The sequence below is a fragment of the Cherax quadricarinatus genome, chromosome 23 (assembly GCF_038502225.1).
Source record: "Cherax quadricarinatus isolate ZL_2023a chromosome 23, ASM3850222v1, whole genome shotgun sequence".
Taxonomy (NCBI): Eukaryota; Metazoa; Arthropoda; class Malacostraca; order Decapoda; family Parastacidae; genus Cherax; species Cherax quadricarinatus.
The window spans coordinates 15,292,397-15,314,807 of record NC_091314.1 but is presented as its reverse complement, the minus strand read 5'-3'; the positions used below and the strand labels follow the sequence as shown (position 1 = coordinate 15,314,807).

The following is a 22,411-nucleotide window of genomic DNA, read 5'->3' as shown; positions in this document are numbered from 1 at the left end:
ACTACAGACCAATAGCACTAACATCCCATATCATAAAAATCTTTGAAAGGGTCCTAAGAAGCAAGATCACCACCCATCTAGAAACCCATCAGTTACACAACCCAGGGCAACATGGGTTTAGAACAGGTCGCTCCTGTCTGTCTCAACTATTGGATCACTACGACAAGGTCCTAAATGCACTAGAAGACAAAAAGAATGCAGATGTAATATATACAGACTTTGCAAAAGCCTTCGACAAGTGTGACCATGGCGTAATAGCGCACAAAATGCGTGCTAAAGGAATAACAGGAAAAGTCGGTCGATGGATCTATAATTTCCTCACTAACAGAACACAGAGAGTAGTCGTCAACAGAGTAAAGTCCGAGGCAGCTACGGTGAAAAGCTCTGTTCCACAAGGCACAGTACTCGCTCCCATCTTGTTCCTCATCCTCATATCCGACATAGACAAGGATGTCAGCCACAGCACCGTGTCTTCCTTTGCAGATGACACCCAAATCTGCATGACAGTGTCTTCCATTGCAGACACTGCAAAGCTCCAGGCGGACATCAACCAAATCTTTCAGTGGGCTGCAGAAAACAATATGAAGTTCAACGATGAGAAATTTCAATTACTCAGATATGGTAAACATGAGGAAATTAAATCTTCATCAGAGTACAAAACAAATTCTGGCCACAAAATAGAGCGAAACACCAACGTCAAAGACCTGGGAGTGATCATGTCGGAGGATCTCACCTTCAAGGACCATAACATTGTATCAATCGCATCTGCTAGAAAAATGACAGGATGGATAATGAGAACCTTCAAAACTAGGGAGGCCAAGCCCATGATGACACTCTTCAGGTCACTTGTTCTATCTAGGCTGGAATATTGCTGCACACTAACAGCACCTTTCAAGGCAGGTGAAATTGCCGACCTAGAAAATGTACAGAGAACTTTCACGGCGCGCATAACGGAGATAAAACACCTCAATTACTGGGAGCGCTTGAGGTTCCTAAACCTGTATTCCCTGGAACGCAGGAGGGAGAGATACATGATTATATACACCTGGAAAATCCTAGAGGGACTAGTACCGAACTTGCACACGAAAATCACTCACTATGAAAGCAAAAGACTTGGCAGACGATGCACCATCCCCCCAATGAAAAGCAGGGGTGTCACTAGCACGTTAAGAGACCATACAATAAGTGTCAGGGGCCCGAGACTGTTCAACTGCCTCCCAGCACACATAAGGGGGATTACCAACAGACCCCTGGCAGTCTTCAAGCTGGCACTGGACAAGCACCTAAAGTCAGTTCCTGATCAGCCGGGCTGTGGCTCATACGTTGGTTTGCGTGCAGCCAGCAGCAACAGCCTGGTTGATCAGGCTCTGATCCACCAGGAGGCCTGGTCACAGACCGGGCCGCGGGGGCGTTGACCCCCGGAACTCTCTCCAGGTAAACTCCAGATATTGGCTTCTGTTGCTAAGGTATGACTTTAGGTAGTTGAGGGAGTGCCCTCTTATACCATAGTGTGATAATTTTATGTGGAGCAAGTCATGGTCAACTGTATCAAAAGCTTTACGTAAATCAATGAAGATCCCCAGTGGGACTTCTTTTTTCTCGAGTGCAGTGTATGTTTGTGTTAGCATCTGTATAATAGCATCATTTGTATTTTTATTAAGCCTGTACCCAGACTGACAGGGGTTGAGTATGTTGTGGGAGATGAGGTAGGAATAGATTCGCTTATGAATAAGTTTTTCAAAGATTTTAGAGAGAGGGTGTAAGTTGGATATTAGCCTATGGTTATTCAAGCCTACTTGATCTCCTTTATGTATCTGGGTGACCCTTGCTGTTTTGAGAACTGTAGGGAAGGTAGAGGATTTGATGGATTTGTTAAAGAGTGTTGCAATGATTGGTGACAGCACTTGTGAAGCTTTTTTGTATATAAAGGGTATTGAGGTATTTAAATCTCCTGTCTTGTTCTTTAGTGTGTTAATAATAAGTGAGACTTCTGCTGGGTTGGTTGGAGCTAGGAATAGTGTGTTCGGGTAGGTGCCAGTGAGGCAGTCATTGGGTGTGGTATTTGAGCTTGGGATTTTACCCGCAAGGTTTTTTCCTATTTACCTGGAGTTTACCTGGAGAGAGTTCCGGGGGTCAACGCCCCCACGGCCCGGTCTGTGACCAGGCCTCCTGGTGGAGCAGAGCCTGATCAACCAGGCTGTTACTGCTGGCTGCACGCAAACCAACGTACGAGCCACAGCCCTGTTGGTCAGGTACAGACTTTAGGTGCCTATGGTGGAGAAGAAAACACTGAGTCTGTTTGCTGTTTCAGAAGATGGGAGTAGGGGTTCATCTGGTTTTGTTAGTGTGATTGTTCTGTTTTCTGATATAATATTTGTTCCTAGAATTTCAGATAGGGTTTTCCAGGTCTTTTTTATATCACTTTTTACGTTGGATAATCTGTTCTCATAATACAATTTTTTTGCCCTTCTTAACAGGCTGGTTAGGATAGATGAGCAATGTTTTGTTTGGTCTCTGGTTATGTGACCCATTCTGTACTGTTTTTCATACTGGTGCTTTATATTTATGGATTTGAGGATGTTTTGAGAATGATTTTATTATGTGCAACTTCAAGATTATTATTCTTACAAACCTCCACCTTGACTACCTCTCTTTAGTATTAAGATTTAATAAGATTGTAATAAAGTTAGCCACTATTATTTTGTCTAGTTTTAAGTAGTTACTATGTACCAGGATTAATCTGCCCGAAATGCCTGGCATGATAGTGGCTATCTTTGTACTTAGCAAACCAAAATTGTAATTACACACTGTAACCTTTACAAAGAAATAAATCTTTATCTTCATCTTATCTGTGTAAGTGAAAAAGCAGAGTAAATTTACATCAGTGTCAAATCAAACTTCTCTTCCCTTTCCATGGAAAAAAAAAAATAAGTTTCAAGTTCCACCTACAACCAACATATAATAATACAGGTGAATACATCATACAAAAAAGATCCTGCATCTTTACCTGTATGAGCTGGGAAATTACTGTTGGCATCTGTATGATTGGTATGCGCATCAAGTTTAAGAGGGCCAAGGAGACAAAGGCCTTCTCAGCGTTTAGTACATTGTCCTCTGATACCAGAAGATAAGTGGAAAAGCTGGCAAGAGCCACCTGAGGAAGACCAAGAGTGTAGTTTATGAGAAATTAACAAAAATTATGCACCATAAAAATGCAAATACTGTACACTATGAAATATTTTATAGTGCACAGTATTTGCTATTCCAATTTCATCAGTAAGATGTAGTAAGTGCTACAACCATTGTAAATGTTATAAAATGATATGATGAACATTTAGTACTTGAGTCCTGAAGTGGGAAGCAGAGTGGCTACCCTCTGAAGGATGGGTGGAAATGCTGAAGTCAGAGGGTAGTCTGTAAGCGCTAGGATTAGTCTGCCAAAATGCACCACTTGCTAGTGGCTTTCTTTTGTGCTTAATAATAGTTTATTAAATGTAGGCTACATTTTGTATAATGTAGAAAAACAAAGTCTGTCTGTGACATCAGCACACTTCTGGGAAGTGGGTTGTTAAGGTGTCCTATGGCTTGGTTGGCAGTGCACTCACCTCACACACTGAATCTCCACATTTCATTTCCCAGTATGGGTGGAAATGTAAGGCATGTTTCCTTAAACCTGCTTTCCCTGTTCACCTAGCAGTAAGTATTAGTCGACTGGTGAGAGTCACATCCTAGGGGACAAAACTGCAGTACTCCAATAGAAATAAGACAAACAGTCCTCAATGGTGAACTGATTTTTTTGGCTTATCTTGAGTGGCTAATCCTCTGGGATAAAAATCCGAACAAATCTTATCTTAATGTGTCTCCTGTATTTTTTTATTTACCCTACTTTAGTGGGAGAAGGCCACTGAGGTAAAAAAATATGAAGATGGGGTGACAATGAGCATAGCTCTGTTTCCATAGCTACAAAAAGCTAAAAATAAGCACAGTAGGTAAAAGAAAAATTAGCAGTCATAGGCTAAAAAAAATTACAGTATCCTTCAAAGTAATATTGGTTAAATTCTTTCATTTCATTGACTAACACTAGTTCTAGTGTTGAAACATTACATCTAATCCTTTAATGTACTCAATAACTCTTAATTTATAGGAAAAAAAAGTCCTTAAATGCACTGACATAAGTTGCAGCTATAGAGACATCAGAGTAACACCAACTCCAGCTAGCCCTCTAAATAATCTCTCAACAATACACACTCTAAAACAGGATTTAGAATGTTTGTATAAACCATCTCTTGCCTGCAATATGTAACATGTTTTACAATCATCCAAGGTGTGCCTAAAGTCCCTTTGATCACCAAAGCTGTCTTTTTCATTCTAGATACACAACCCTGTCAATTTTTTTTTAACCTGACCTTATTCTGTATTTTTTTTTTAGACTAGTCTTACTGTCTTTATTATTCTTTATGTCACTTTTATAATAATAATAATAATAAATTTATACAAGTACATGATACAACATATACAGACCTAGCTGATATCAATGATATACTATATAGAAAGTCCCTGGTCATTTACCTGGAGTTTTCCTAGAGAGGGTTTCGGGGGTCAATGCCCCCATGGCCTGGTCTGAGACCAGGCCTCATGGTGGATCAGGGTCTGATCAACCAGGCTGTTATTGCTGGCCACACGCAAGCTGACGTACGAACCACAGCCAGGTTAGCCAGGTACTGACTTTAGGTGCCTGTCCAGTGCAGAGCATTTTGGGCAACTTTGGTTAATCTTGTCCCCCCGGGATGCGACCCCCAGTCGGCTAACACCCAGGTACCTACTTGATGCTAGGTGAACAGGGACAGCAGGTGTAAGGAAACATGCCCAGTGTTTCCACCCATACTGAGGACTGAACCAGACCCTCACTGTGTGCGTTGAGTGTGCTACCTACTGAGCTATGGATCAATCAGGCTGTCTTTATTATCTTGTATGTCAACCAGGATCTTCATTGTTTGGTAAAGAAAACCTTTTTCACTGTCTTTTATGATCAATAAGGTTGTCCCCAGCAAGTTTTTGAGATCTGATGTGTTGTTGGTGTGAACAAAGCAACATGTATGAAGGGATCCATGAAAACCAGTTAGCTGAACTTAAGAGTTTACAGGCTGGGTAGTGATACTGCAGTTTACTTCATTTAAACTGTAATATTTGTACACTTCTGGTAAGATAGCTAATACATGAGTGATGGTGAATATTTTTCTTTTGAATAACCCTACCTTGGGGGAAAGTAGCCAGATTAACAAAAATGCTTTCACTGCTTTTTTTGGTTAACCAAACTATCTTATTTTTTTTTTTTTTGATCAACCAAGATGCCTTCCTTATCTTTTTGTTCAACTAGGCTATATTTCACATTCTCTGACACAACAGGCTGTTGGACTCTACAGCTCACATTACTGTATGTGCATGCTGCAGAGGATACTTACCATATACGGGGTGAAGTTGAAAACGAATGAGTTGATGATTTGCAAGAAGGCCAGCTTCTTGAGTAGTGAGATCTCTTTATCTCTCACCTCCTCGACCATACTGGCAAAGGAGGTCTCCCATGCATAGAGCTTCAGCACCTGCAATAGGAATATTGATGTGAGTGGGAAGATGTCTACTGTTTTGTGTCAATCTTTCTCTCACAGGCTTTTCCTTTCTATGTCTTCCTCTTTCTCTCTTCTAATAAACTAGCAAAATTTCTTTCTTCTGGTTGCTCTCTGTTTGCCTTTATTGGGTTAAAGTTGCTCTTCAGGGTGCTCATCTCTTTATCTATTAATAATAAAGCTATTATGGAATTAAAGTTCTTGTATAGGGTATCTCTATATAGTGTATTGTTAATGAAATTTCTGAAGGATTTAATTCAATGATTATCTCTAACATTTAAACATTTGATGTCCTTCTGATCTTCCTCTTCTCAAACTCACAGAGATTTATTACATCTTACCTTGATGCCACTGACAATCTCACTGGCCATCTTGACTCTTTTGTCTTTAAAAGACATGGCCTTAGCTTGAATTTTTTTTGACTTATTGACCAGCACGCTGTTAATGGGGATGATGAGCAGCAAGACAACCACTCCTGCCAGTACTGATGGACCTGTCATGGCAATACACGTAAGTAAGAAACCGCATGGTTGTCACCCTCTATTTCAAAATTCAAAAGTTTATTTCCACATGATACACTGTTTATACAGAAAAGGGTTCCTTAACTCTCAAGACAGTATCATGAAGAACAAAAAAAAATATAACTAATAACAATACCAACCAAGACGGCCCCAGAGAAAGGAGAGGGAGACGAGAATGGTGAGAGGTGCCATTATCATGGCATATATGTGGAGGAATGTGTCCCCAACAGTCTGGGCATCCACTGCCATCAGATTTACAATCTGGCCCAATGTTGATTCCCTCCGGGCTGATCCGGACAGCCGGAGTGCCTGCAGAAGTTAAGTGAAGATATTAACAAATTGGCCATCTCCCACCAAAGCAGTGACCCAAAAAGAAAGAAAATCCCCAAAAAGAAAATCCTTTCAACATTCAACACTTTCACCTCACTCATACATAATAACTGTTTTTGCAGAGGTGCCCAGAACACAACAGTTTAAAAACATATATGTATAAAGATACACAACATATCCCTCCAAACTGCCAATATCCCAAACCCATCCTTTAAAGTGCAGGCATTGTACTTCCCATTTCCAGTACTCGAGTCCGGCTATATAAAAATAACTGGTTTTCCTGAATCCGTTCACTAAATATTACCCTGCTCACACTCCAACAGCTCATCAGGTCCCAAATACCATTTGTCTCCATTCACTCCTATCTAACACACTCGTGCATGCTTGCTCGAAGTCCAAGCCTTTTCAAGGATGACCCCTACCCTGCCTTCCTTCCCCTACAGATTTATGCGCTCTCCATGTCATTCTACTTCGATCCATTCTCTCTAAATGACCAAACCACCTCAACAATCCCTCTTCAGCCCTCTGACTAATACTTTTATTAACGCTACACCTTCTCCTAATTTTCACATCCCGAATTCTCTGCATAATATTTACACCACACATTGCCCTTAGATAGGACATCTCCAACCACCTCCTCGCTGCAGCATTTACAACCCAAGCTTCACAACCATATAAGAATGTTGGTACCACTATACTTTCAAACATTCCCTTCTTTACATCCATAGATCATGTTTTTTGTCTCCACATATACCGCAATGTACCACTCACCTTTTTCCTTAATCAATTCTATGGTTAACCTCATCCTTCATACTGTAGACAGCCTGTACTGTCTGCACAGACAGCCTACACTGTCTGCCAGCTTAGTTCATATTTCGCGGCACTAAGATGCTGCCCTCTGTAGCCAGGCCTCTCGGTGGGCAAGCCAGCCTGCCGGCCCTTGCCACGCTCTCACTCACACAGCGGCCTAGCAGGAAGACACAAGGCCTACTCCTAGCTCTCTCTCATGGGATGGCCCTCCCGGGCCATGGACACAACACACAAGCCTGTGTACCCACCACGACCTTTCAATAAACTAAGAAGCCTCTGAAGACGTTTATCATTCACACCCTGCTACCATACTACCAAACAAACTCGTTATAAATGGTAGCAGCGGTGGTCGCAGCAGTTGTTTGCCCGGAGAGAGGAAGGAGAGGTATGAAGTCATCTTTACTTCATCACCCTACACAAGAAGCATCCGTCTCTCAACAAGTTATCCTGATGTCGTGTCTGCACGTTTGAGCATCCAGATACAGGTACAAGCAGGATCCAGGCCAAAATTTGCCGAAATTCTCCGAGAATTGTAAGTGGCGTCCCAGTGACCCCACGCTGTTTCTCAAGTCGCGTGTTCAGCATCACTTGTATGTTGCTGCTGTTGTTGTTCAGCTCAGCACAGCTGTTTCAGCAAGCCAGAGGTGAGTTTTGTGGCGATTTCTGCGTCCAGTGTGAGGTTCTCCACGTGTTTGTGGGTGGGAGAGAAGGGGAGGAAGTGGCCGTTCCTCACCTTGCCCATGCTCGCCCTACTCACGCTCACCTGTCTACCATACACTCACCACTGCTCACTCCCTCTGCTGTGTTTTCTGCTGTTTTTCGTGTGAATTCGTCGCCAGTGCTGTGTATCCAAGGGCCCGAGGCCACTCGAAGCTATGTGGATCAGCATGCCACATAAATCATGACGCCACGTGGATCACGACGCCACATTGGGTGTGGGCGATGTCACGTGGATCTACCAGCCACGTGAGTTACCAGATGTCCCAGGCCACATGCTGTGGTATGCTGCCCGCATCACATCGACGTCACCGATGCTGCTGCCAGACTTCATGACATCACGATGTCTGCCTGACGTCACCTCGAGATGTCTGCTGACGTCACAGTGCTGCTGACGTCATCTCGCGACATCACGCCTGACATCACATGATGTCACCATCGAGTGTTCAGTAATTATTTCAATATTGTCGAGAAGACTAAGAGAAGATATATGTCGTGTGTTAATTCCTCTCAGTCAGTGTTCTCACATTTTAGTATATGCCTTAGTGTCAGTTTTATGCACAGAAAAGCATCATTTGCTAGTTTAAGCCATGTAGTACTGCATGTACCGCGGGTGTTTAAAGTTTCCATGTGTCCAGTGAGGTCTGAGCCAGACCTGAGTAGCACCACTGTGCTAAGTCACCCGTGTGACCAGTGTGTTTGACAGCTATCAGACAGCCCTGAGTCCGAGCCCTCTTGTACAGAAAGCTTTTATGCTCATCGCTTGTGATGTTCTGCAGAATCGTACCTGCTACGATTCCCATCGAGATTTGTTTCACTTCACCTCCAGACCATCAGAGTGCAGTTATATGTAGAGAAACAAGTCTGGGGACGCTTAGACTAACCTCTGCTATAACTCCAACTGCCGAGTCGGACCGAAACGTCGTCGTAAGCTTCTGTCTTTTATGTGCGGGTTATTTGTGTATCGTTCCAGTCACGGTATTGTGCCTTTTTGTTATTTATAGAATGATACTCACCAAGCCGCAGTTAGCCCTGTTGGCAAGCGCTGTGTCAGCCTCGTGTCACAAGCTTCAGTGAGCAGCCTGCACAAAGATGATGTCACATTGACTGCTAGCTCACTCACTGCAGTCTGGTGTATGATGTTACGACTCCCAAATGTTTCGCCCAGTCGTCTCTGCCACGACTCGCTCTACAACTCGCTCCACGCTCGCTGGCAGTGACAGCCCAGCGACAGTACCAGTCGAGAAGTGTCCTATTGAGTCGCTTGCCAGAAGTCCTGCCCAGTTGCCGAGTTTTGTCGACGCCTCACTCGAGGGCACAAGCATGTTGTGCCCCAGGTTGGGTGAAACCTTCAGCGACTCCTACGATGTCTGCTTCACCGTTCCAGAGGAGACCGTACCCTGTTACATCACAGCTCAGCCACAACAATGTCTCCTGTGTTGCAGTATCTGTCCAGATGCAGGAAGGCGTGCAGTGATGCCCATTGACGCTCACTGCCTTTGACTACGATGTTTAGCACACCCCACATGTTTTTTTCTTCCCTCCCTGTAGGAAGTTTCTTTCCATGTTTATATTTTGTGTTCTGTGCCCTGTTCCTATGAGAGAGAGACCGAGTTTCTTTTACCGCCAGTATTGTCGCATTGGGACGATGTGCGGTAGGTGGCCGAGCATATGTAGACAGCCTGTACTGTCTGCACAGACAGCCTATGCTGTCTGCCAGCTTAGTTCATATTTTGCGGCACAAAGATGCTGCCCTCTGTAGCCAGGTCTCTCGGTGGGCATGCCAGCCTGCCGGCCCTTGCCACGCTCTCACTCACACAGTGGCCTAGTAGGAAGACACAAGGCCTACTCCTAGCTCTCTCTCATGGGATGGCCCTGCCCGGGCCATGGGCACAACACACAATCCTGTGTACCCACCACGACATAACAATAAAGTAAGAAGCTTCCGAAGACGTATCATTTAACCACCCTCTACCAGAACGCCAAATAATTGCGTTATAATACATCCATCTGCTGACACGTCAACTCCCAAATATCTGAAAACATTCACTTCTTCCATACTCCTCCTCTCCAATTTGATATCCAATTTTTTTTTATCTAAATCATTTGATACACTCATCACCTTACTCTTTTCTAAGCTTCCTTTCAACTTTCTACCTTTACACACTCTCCCAAACTCGTTCATTAACCTTTGCAACTTTTCTTTAGAATCTCCAATAAGCACAGTATCATCAGCAAAAAGTAATTGTGTCAATTCCCATTTTGTATTTGATTCCCCATAATTTTTTCCCACCCCTCTCCCCAACACCCTATCATTTACTTATTTTACAACCCCATCTATAAATACGTATATTAAAGAACCATGGTGACATTACACATCCCTGTCTAAGACCCACCTTTACTGGGAAGTAGTCTCCCTCTCATCTACATGCCCTAACCTGACCCTCACTATCCTCATAAAAACTCTTTACAGCATTTAGTAACTTACTACCTATTCCATATACATGTACTTGCAACATCTGCCACATTGCTTCCCTGTCTACTCTATCATATGCCTTTTCTAAATCCATAAATGCAATGAAATCTTCCCTACCTTTATTTAAATACTGTTCACATATATGCATCAGTGTAAACACTTCATCTACACATTCCCTACCCACTCTAAAACCTCCTTGCTCATCCACAATCCTACATTCTGTCTTGCCTCTAATTCTTTCAGTAATAACCCTACCATACACTTTTTCTGGTATACTCAGTAAACTTATTCCTCTAAAATTTTTACAATCTCTTTTGTCCCCCTTCCCTTTATATAAAGGAAGGGTGTCACTAGCACGTTAAGAGACCATACAATAAGTGTCAGGGGCCCGAGACTGTTCAACTGCCTCCCAGCATACATAAGGGGGATTACCAACAGACCCCTGGCAGTCTTCAAGCTGGCACTGGACAAGCACCTAAAGTCAGTTCCTGACCAGCCGGGCTGTGGCTCGTACGTTGGTTTGCGTGCAGCCAGCAGCAACAGCCTGGTTGATCAGGCTCAGATCCACCAGGAGGCCTGGTCACAGACCGGGCCGTGGGGGCGTTGACTCCCGGAACTCTCTTCAGGTAAACTCCAGGTATATATATATATATATATATATATATATATATATATATATGTCGTGCCGAATATGTAAAACTGGTCAATTAGCAAGAACTCATTTGAAATTAAGTCCTTTCCAAATTTTCTCCTATACGTTTAAAGATATATTTTTTTCATTAATGTTGATGTAAATATTTATAATTTTGCACCAAAAGGAACTTAAAAAACTTACCTAACCTTATTATAACAAGCACAATTTATTTTAGCCTAACCCAACTAAATATATTTTAGATTTGTTTACAATAATTAAATACTAAACAAACACAGTGAAATATATTTTTTTCGTTAAGTTCAGAATAATTTTGGCGAAATTATTGCATACACAAATTAATTTTCACTTGTCCTATATGGCAAGATGAGCGTTGCTATTTAAGCCAAGATCGCAAATTCTGCCTATTCGGCATGACATATATATATTTATATATATATATATATATATATATATATATATATATATATATATATATATATATAAATATATATATATATATATACACATATATATATATACACATATATATATACAGGAGGGCCCCACTTATACGGCAGGTTAGGTTCCAGGCTACCGCCGTAAAGCGGAAATCGCCGTAAAGTGGAACACCCTTTTTTTCCACTTATAAATGCATACAAACACTAGATAACAAGTTTACACTAACATATATTAAGTTAGCAATAGAACCAGGCATCAAAAAAAAAATAAAAAAGTACAATACACACATAGTGCACTCATTACTTACCTTAAAATATTTATAGTCTTAATCTAGGGTGAGACAAGTAGTATTTATTGTAAGAAATCAAGTGTGGTACGTATGGTAATAGCCAGGCTACCTTACCAGGCCACCCCACCCACACATACTATTCTATGATATTTAAGCATCCCAGAGCGATAAAATGTATATACAGTTCACTCATTACTTACCTTAAAATATTTGTAGTCTTAATGTAGGGTCAGGAGTAAGTAAATAAGACAAAACGAATAAATGAGAGAGAGAAAGAACGAGTACATGAGAGGGGGCAGGCGCAGAGTTATGTAAACAAACCAGGCGAAGGTAAGTTTTGTAAACAAACGAAGTGTACACGTCTGGTTTGTGTACAAGTTACATTGTGTACAGGTTGTCTCTACATTGATACGGTAGAATTAATAAAGAAGAACACTCCCATTCTCATGTAACATCATTTTGAGAAGAAATGAAGCTCTGAGTGAAGGCAATGGAAATAAGTCACACTGACTTTTTTGGGTTATCCTAGGTTCTCTACACGTATGTTGTTATGTATGATAATCTATGTAACTGTATTTGTGTATACCTGAATAAACTTACTTACATACATACGAAAGGAATAATTTTCTACAGTTACCCCCAGTAACACATTTTCTCTTATGTTAGATTAGAGAAAATGTTATTCTTGCCGTCACTTGTACAAGTTATGTGGCTCCCACATCTTATATTTATGTTTATTTATTCTATTGTGGGGTGTATTTATCATCTTTTTATGTTATGTATCGTGTTTATTATATAATTTAAAAAAAAATATCATGGATGGATTAATGAAAATGTGTATATTAACGTAATATACGACATTTAATGAGACTCGGTGAGTATTGTTATTATTATCATTTCTAATACGGCGTCACTTGTGCAAGTCGTCTGCTACCACATCTCACATTTATGTTTATTTATTCTACTGTGGGGTGTATTTATCTTATTTATATGTTATGCATCGTGTTTATTATATAATTTTGAAAAAAATATCATGGATGGATTAATGAAAATGTGTATATTAACGTAATATACGACATTTAAATGACTCGATGATTATTATTATCATTACTAATATGACGTCTGGAGACATAAGACACTTACCAATTTTAATGTGTACCTGCATGCCAGCACAGTATGTAAGTTTATTTAGGTACAGGTATACATAAGTATAATTATCAGAGTATATATAAAATATGAAATAACTTTTAAAAACATTTGAAATTTTGGAGTTTCCAGACAAAATGGAGAGACTTAGTGCTTACTGAGCTCATGGAGAATGTAAACAAACAGGGTGGGGCACGGTGACCGTATTAGAAAGTCAGGTGGGGGGAGCCGTATAGCGAGTTTTGGTCATAATTTGAAATGTCCGTATTAGCGGAACGCCGTAAAGTGAAACGCCGTAAAGCGGGGCCTTCCTGTATATACATATATATATATATACATATATATATATATATACATATATATACATATATATACATATATATACATATACAGTGGACCCCCGCATAACGATTACCTCCGAATGCGACCAATTATGTAAGTGTATTTATGTAAGTGCGTTTGTACGTGTATGTTTGGGGGTCTGAAATGGACTAATCTACTTCACAATATTCCTTATGGGAACAAATTCAGTCAGTACTGGCACCTGAACATACTTCTGGGGTGAAAAAATATCGTTAACCGGGGGTCCACTGTATATACATATATATACATATATATACATATATATATATACATATATATACATACATGACTTGTTGAAAAAAAAAAAAAAAAAAAAAAAAAATATATATATATATATATATATATATATATATATATATATAAATACGTATATATATATATATATACCTGGAGTTTACCTGGAGAGTTCTGGGGGTCAACGCCCCCACGGCCCGGTCTGTGACCAGGCCTCCTGGTGGATCAGAGCCTGATCAACCAGGCTGTTGCTGCTGGCTGCACGCAAACCAACGTACGAGCCACAGCCCGGCTGATCAGGAACCGACTTTAGGTGCTTGTCCAGTGCCAGCTTGAAGACTGCCAGGGGTCTGTTGGTAATCCCCCTTATGTATGCTAGGAGGCAGCTGAACAGTCTTGGGCCCCTGACACTTATTGTATGGTCTCTTAACGTGCTAGTGACACCCCTGCTTTTCATTGGGGGGATGTTGCATCGTTTGCCAAGTCTTTTGCTTTCGTAGTGAGTGATTTTCGTGTGCAAGTTCAGTACTAGTCCCTCTAGGATTTTCCAGGTGTATATAATCATGTATCTCTCCCGCCTGCATTCCAGGGAATACAGTTTTAGGAACCTCAAGCGCTCCCAGTAATTGAGGTGTTTTATCTCCGTTATGCGCGCCGTGAAGGTTCTCTGTACATTTTCTAGGTCAGCAATTTCACCTGCCTTGAAAGGTGCTGTTAGTGTGCAGCAATATTCCAGCCTAGATAGAACAAGTGACCTGAAGAGTGTCATCATGGGCTTGGCATCCCTAGTTTCGAAGGTTCTCATTATCCATCCTGTCATTTTTCTAGCAGATGCGATTGATACAATGTTATGGTCCTTGAAGGTGAGATCCTCTGAGATGATCACTCCCAGGTCTTTGACGTTGGTGTTTCGCTCTATTTTGTGGCCAGAATTTGTTTTGTACTCTGATGACGATTTAATTTCATCGTGTTTACCATATCTGAGTAATTGAAATTTCTCATCGTTGAACTTCATATTGTTTTCTGCAGCCCACTGAAAGATTCGGTTGATGTCCACCTGGAGCCTTCCAGTGTCTGCAATGGAAGACACTGTCATGCAGATTCGGGTGTCATCTGCAAAGGAAGACACGGTGCTGTGGCTGACATCCTTGTCTATGTCGGATATGAGGATGAGGAACAAGATGGGAGCGAGTACTGTGCCTTGTGGAACAGAGCTTTTCACTGTAGCAGCCTCGGACTTTACTCTGTTGACTACTACTCTCTGTGTTCTGTTAGTGAGGAAATTATAGATCCATCGACCGACTTTTCCTGTTATTCCTTAAGCACGCATTTTGTGCGCTATTACGCCATAGTCGCACTTGTCAAAGGCTTTTGCAAAGTCTGTATATATTACATCTGCATTCTTTTTGTCTTCTAGTGCATTTAGGACCTTGTCGTAGTGATCCAATAGTTGAGACAGACAGGAGCGACCTGTTCTAAACCCATGTTGCCCTGGGTTGTGTAACTGATGTGTTTCTAGATGGGTGGTGATCTTGCTTCTTAGGACCCTTTCAAAGACTTTTATGATATGGGATGTTAGTGCTATCGGTCTGTAGTTCTTTGCTGTTGCTTTACTGCCCCCTTTGTGGAGTGGGGCTATGTCTGTTGTTTTTAGTAACTGTGTGGTGAAAGTGTTGAATGTTGATGAAAGCATTTTCTTTTTGGGGATTTTCTTTCTTTTTTTTGGGTCACCCTGCCTCGGTAGGAGACGGCCAACTTGTTAAAAAAAAAAAAAAAAAAAATTATATATATATATATATATATATATATATATATATATATATATATATATATATATACGTATATATATATACACATATATGTTGTGCCGAATATGTAAAACTGGCCAGTTAGCAAGAACTCATTTAAAATTAAGTCCTTTCTGAAATTTTCTCTTATACGTTTAAAGATATATTTTTTCATTAATGTTAATGTAAATTTTTTTAATTCTGCACCAAAAGAATCTTAGAAAACTTGCCTATCCTTTTTATAACAAGAGCAATTTATTTTAGCCTAACCCAACTAAATATATTTTAGATCTGATTACAATAATTTAATACTAAACAAACCCAGTGAAATACATTTTTTTCGTTACGTTCAGAATGATTTTGGCGAAATTATTACATACACAAATTTTCACTTGTCCTATATGGCAAGATGAGCGTTGCTATTTAAGCCAAGATCGCAAGTTCTGCCTATTCGGCACGATATATATATATACATATATATATATATATACATATATATATATATGTATATATATATGTATGTATATATATGTACATATATATATATATATATATTTTTTTTTTTTCAACAAGTCGGTCGTCTCCCACCGAGGCAGGGTGACCCAAAAAAAAAGAAAGAAAATCCCCAAAAAGAAAATACTTTCATCATCATTCAACACTTTCACCACACTCACACATTATCACTGCTTTTGCAGAGGTGCTCAGAATATAACAGTTTAGAAGCATATACGTATAGAGATACACAACATATCCCTCCAAACTGCCAATATCCCAAACCCCTCCTTTAAAGTGCAGGCATTGTACTTCCCATTTCCAGGACTCAAGTCCGACTATATGAAAATAACCGGTTTCCCTGAATCCCTTCACTAAATATTACCCTGCTCACACTCCAACAGATCGTCAGGTCCCAAGTATCATTCGTCTCCATTCACTCCTATCTAATACACTCATACACGCTTGCTGGAAGTCCAAGCCCCTCACCCACAAAACCTCCTTTACCCCCTCTTTCCAACCCTTTTGAGGACGACCCCTACCCCTCTTTCCTTCCCCTATAGATTTATATGCTTTCCATGTCATTCTACTTTTATCCATTCTCTCTAAATGACCAAACCACCTCAACAACCCCTCTTCTGCCCTCTGACTAATGCTTTTATTAACTCCACACCTTCTCCTAATTTCCACACTCCGAATTTTCTGCATAATATTTACACCACACATTGCCCTTAGACAGGACATCTCCACTGCCTCCAACCGTCTCCTCGCTGCTGCATTTACCACCCAAGCTTCACATCCATATAAGAGTGTTGGTACTACTATACTTTCATACATTCCCTTCTTTGCCTCCATAGATAACGTTTTTTGACTCCACATATACGTACCTCAACGCACCACTCACCTTTTTTCCCTCATCAATTCTATGATTAACCTCATCCTTCATAAATCCATCCGCCGACACGTCAACTCCCAAGTATCTGAAAACATTCACTTCTTCCATACTCCTCCTCCCCAATTTGATATCCAATTTTTCTTTATCTAAATCATTTGATACCCTCATCACCTTACTCTTTTCTATGTTCACTTTCAACTTTCTACCTTTACACACATTCCCAAACTCATCCACTAACCTTTGCAATTTTTCTTTAGAATCTCCCATAAGCACAGTATCATCAGCAAAAAGTAACTGTGTCAATTCCCATTTTGAATTTGATTCCCCATAATTTAATCCCACCCCTCTCCCGAACACCCTAGCATTTACTTCTTTTACAACCCCATCTATAAATATATTAAACAACCATGGTGACATTACACATCCCTGTCTAAGACCTACTTTTACCGGGAAGTATTCTCCCTCTCTTCTACACACCCTAACCTGAGCCTCACTATCCTCATAAAAGCTCTTTACAGCATTTAGTAACTTACCACCTATTCCATATACTTGCAACATCTGCCACATTGCTCCTCTATCCACTCTATCATATGCCTTTTCTAAATCCATAAATGCAATAAAAACTTCCCTACCTTTATCTAAATACTGTTCACATATATGCTTCAATGTAAACACTTGATCTACACATCCCCTACCCACTCTGAAACCTCCTTGCTCGTCCGCAATTCTACATTCTGTCTTACCTCTAATTCTTTCAATTATAACCCTACCGTATACTTTTCCTGGTATACTCAGTAAACTTATTCCTCTATAATTTTTACAATCTCTTTTGTCCCCTTTCCCTTTATATAAAGGGACTATACATGCTCTCCGCCATTCCCTAGGTACCTTCCCCTCTTTCATACATTTATTAAACAAAAGTACCAACCACTCCAACACTATATCCCCCCCTGCTTTTAACATTTCTGTCATGATCCCATCAGTTCCAGCTGCTTTACCCCCTTTCATTCTACGTAATGCCTCACATACCTCCACCACACTTACATTCTGCTCTTCTTCACTCCTAAAAGATGGTATACCTCCCTGGCTATATATATATATATATATATATATATATATATATATATATATATATATATATATATATATATATATATATATATATATATATATATATATATAGATAGATATATATATATATATATATATATATATATATATATATATACATATATATACATATATATACATATATATACATATATATATACAGTGGTCCCTCGCTTTTTGTAGTTCTCGGGAATCATAGATTTCGGAAATCATAGGGATATTTTCGTATAAACATGGGCTCGCTTATCATAGGTTGACTCGCGAGTAGTAGTTCGTCCGGGACACGTACGCACGGTGTGAGCCAGGGTGGCAGCCAGTCTGGCATTGTTTAACAGTGAGCGAAGGTCCCCTCACGTGCTCCTACGAAATATTTCATAATATTCCATTTATTTTAGTGCTTTCAAGTACTAAATAAGCTACCATGGCTCCAAAGAAAGCTCCTAGTGCCAAGCCTTTGGTAAAGAAGGTGAGAAATATGACTGAATTTAAGAAAAACATCATTGAACAATATGAAAGTGGCACAAGTGCAGCCGAACTGGCCAGGATGTATAAGAAACCCTACACAACCATATGTTCCATAGTGGCCAAGAAAAAGGAAATCAAGGATGCTATTGTTACAAAGGGGGTGACTATGCTGACAAAAATGAGATCACCAGTACTCGAAGAGGTTGAGAAGTTATTATTGGTGTGGATAAATGAGAAACAATTAGCAGGAGATACTCTTATGACTTCGATTATTTATGAAAAGGCTAGGCAGTTGCACAATGATCTGGTAAAGAAATTGCCTGCAAATAGTGGTGATGTGAGTGAATTTAAGGCCAGTGAAGGTTGTTTTGAGAGATTTAAGAACCGTACTGGCATACACAGTGTGGTAAGGCATGGTGAGGCTGCCAGTTCGAACCACAAGGCGGCTGAAAAATATGTGCATGAATTCAAGGAGTACATAGAGGCTGAAGGACTGAAACCTGAACAAGTGTTCAGTTGTGACGAAACAGGCCTCTTTTGGAAGAAAACGCCAAAGAGGACCTTCATTACACAGGAGGAAAAGGCAATGCCAGGACACAAGTCTATGAAAGACAGGTTGACGCTCAAGTTCTGTGCTAATGCTAGTGGGGATTTCAAAGTGAAGCCATTACTAGTGTACCATTCTGAAAATCCCAGAGTGTTCAGGAAAAACAATGTTATGAAGAGTAAATTATGTTATTTTTTTTTTTATTATCACACTGGCCGATTCCCACCAAGGCAGGGTGGCCCAAAAAAGAAAAACTTTCACCATCATTCACTCCATCACTGTCTTGCCAGAAGGGTGCTTTACACTACAGTTTTTAAACTGCAACATTAACACCCCTCCTTCAGAGTGCAGGCACTGCACTTCCCATCTCCAGGACTCAAGTCCGGCCTGCCGGTTTCCCTGAACCCCTTCATAAATGTTACTTTGCTCACACTCCAACAGCACGTCAAGTATTAAAAACCATTTGTCTCCATTCACTCCTATCAAACACGCTCACACATGCCTGCTGGAAGTCCAAGCCCCTCGCACACAAAACCTCCTTTACCCCCTCCCTCCAACCTTTCCTAGGCCGACCCCTACCCCGCCTTCCTTCCACTACAGACTGATACACTCTTGAAGTCATTCTGTTTCGCTCCATTCTCTCTACATGTCCGAACCACCTCAACAACCCTTCCTCAGCCCTCTGGACAACAGTTTTGGTAATCCCGCACCTCCTCCTAACTTCCAAACTACGAATTCTCTGCATTATATTCACACCACACATTGCCCTCAGACATGACATCTCCACTGCCTCCAGCCTTCTCCTCACTGCAACATTCATCACCCACACTTCACACCCATATAAGAGCATTGGTAAAACTATACTCTCATACATTCCCCTCTTTGCCTCCAAGGACAAAGTTCTTTGTCCCCATAGACTCCTAAGTGCACCACTCACTCTTTTTCCCTCATCAATTCTATGATTCACCTCATCTTTCATAGACCCATCCGCTGACACGTCCACTCCCAAATATCTGAATACGTTAAGATAAGATAAGAGATAAGATAAGATTTCGTTCGGATTTTTAACCCCGGAGGGTTAGCCACCCAGGATAACCCAAGAAAGTCAGTGCGTCATTGAGGACTGTCTAACTTATTTCCATTGGGGTCCTTAATCTTGTCCCCCAGGATGGGACCCACACCAGTCGACTAACACCCAGGTACCTATTTGCTGCTAGGTGAACAGGACAATAGGTGTAAGGAAACGTGTCGAAATGTTTCCACCCGCCGGGAATCGAACCCGGGCCCTCCATGTGTGAAGTGGGAGCTTTAGCCACCAGGCCACAGGGCCACCTCCTCCATACTCTCTCCCTCCAATCTGATATCCAATCTTTCATCACCTAATCTTTTTGTTATCCTCATAACCTTACTCTTTCCTGTATTCACCTTCAATTTTCTTCTTTTGCACACCCTACCAAACTCATCCACCAATCTCTGCAACTTCTCTTCAGAATCTCCCAAGAGCACAGTGTCATCAGCAAAGAGCAGCTGTGACAACTCCCACTTTGTGTGTGATTCTTTATCTTTTAACTCCACGCCTCTTGCCAAGACCCTCGCATTTACTTCTCTTACAACCCCATCTATAAATATATTTAACAACCACAGTGACATCACACATCCTTGTCTAAGGCCTACTTTTACTGGGAAAAAATTTCCCTCTTTCCTACATACTCTAACTTGAGCCTCACTATCCTCGTAAAAACTCTTCACTGCTTTCAGTAACCTACCTCCTACACCATACACTTGCAACATCTGCCACATTGCCCCCCTATCCACCCTGTCATACGCCTTTTCCAAATCCATAAATGCCACAAAGACCTCTTTAGCCTTATCTAAATACTGTTCGCTTATATGTTTCACTGTAAACACCTGGTCCACACACCCCCTACCTTTCCTAAAGCCTCCTTGTTCATCTGCTATCCTATTCTCCGTCTTACTCTTAATTCTTTCAATTATAACTCTACCATACACTTTACCAGGTATACTCAACAGACTTATCCCCCTATAATTTTTGCACTCTCTTTTATCCCCTTTGCCTTTATAAAAAGGAACTATGCATGCTCTCTGCCAATCCCTAGGTACCTTACCCTCTTCCATACATTTATTAAATAATTGCACCAACCACTCCAAAACTATATCCCCACCTGCTTTTAACATTTCTATCTTTATGCCATCAATCCCGGCTGCCTTACCCCCTTTCATTTTACCTACTGCCTCACGAACTTCCCCCACACTCACAACTGGCTCTTCCTCACTCCTACAAGATGTTATTCCTCCTTGCCCTATACACGAAATCACAGCTTCCCTATCTTCATCAACATTTAACAATTCCTCAAAATATTCCCTCCATCTTCTCAATACCTCTAACTCTCCATTTAATAACTCTCCTCTCCTATTTTTAACTGACAAATCCATTTGTTCTCTAGGCTTTCTTAACTTGTTAATCTCACTCCAAAACTTTTTCTTATTTTCAACAAAATTTATTGATAACATCTCACCCACTCTCTCATTTGCTCTCTTTTTACATTGCTTCACCACTCTCTTAACCTCTCTCTTTTTCTCCATATACTCTTCCCTCCTTGCATCACTTCTACTTTGTAAAAACTTCTCATATGCTAACTTTTTCTCCCTTACTACTCTCTTTACATCATCATTCCACCAATCGCTCCTCTTCCCTCCTGCACCCACTTTCCTGTAACCACAAACTTCTGCTGAACACTCTAACACTACATTTTTAAACCTACCCCATACCTCTTACACCCCATTGCCTATGCTCTCATTAGCCCATCTATCCTCCAATAGCTGTTTATATCTTACCCTAACTGCCTCCTCTTTTAGTTTATAAACCTTCACCTCTCTCTTCCCTGATGCTTCTATTCTCCTTGTATCCCATCTACCTTTTACTCTCAGTGTAGCTACAACTAGAAAGTGATCTGATATATCTGTGGCCCCTCTATAAACATGTACAACCTGAAGTCTACTCAACAGTCTTTTATCTACCAATACATAATCCAACAAACTACTGTCATTTCGCCCTACATCATATCTTGTATACTTATTTATCCTCTTTTTCTTAAAATATGTATTACCTATAACTAAACCCCTTTCTATACAAAGTTCAATCAAAGGGCTCCCATTATCATTTACACCTGGCACCCCAAACTTACCTACCACACCCTCTCTAAAAGTTTCTCCTACTTTAGCATTCAGGTCCCCTATCACAATTACTCTCTCACTTGGTTCAAAGGCTCCTATACATTCACTTAACATCTCCCAAAATCTCTCTCTCTCCTCTGCATTCCTCTCTTCTCCAGGTGCATACACGCTTATTATGACCCACTTCTCGCATCCAACCTTTACTTTAATCCACATAATTCTTGAATTTACACATTCATATTCTCTTTTCTCCATCCATAACTGATCATTTAACATTACTGCTACCCCTTCCTTTGCTCTAACTCTCTCAGATACTC

General features: G+C 40.7%; 1 protein-coding gene across 7 annotated transcripts in view; it reads right to left on the bottom strand.

Annotated features, from left to right (window-relative positions):
• LOC128685730 (ATP-binding cassette sub-family C member 3-like) overlaps window positions 1-22,411 on the bottom strand; it is a 406,756-nt gene that overhangs the window by 293,324 nt on the left and 91,021 nt on the right. For all 7 annotated transcript variants that reach the window (XR_011392357.1, XM_070087955.1, XM_070087954.1 and 4 more), the window contains exons 10-13: window positions 6,286-6,454; window positions 5,966-6,117; window positions 5,463-5,600; window positions 3,008-3,154 (exon numbers count right to left, since the gene is read on the bottom strand). Coding sequence is in view for 6 of the 7 variants with exons in the window: in XM_070087955.1 (XP_069944056.1) it covers window positions 3,008-3,154; window positions 5,463-5,600; window positions 5,966-6,117; window positions 6,286-6,454 (606 nt within the window). In the remaining variant the exon portion in view is untranslated. The remainder of the gene's footprint in view (window positions 1-3,007; window positions 3,155-5,462; window positions 5,601-5,965; window positions 6,118-6,285; window positions 6,455-22,411) is intronic.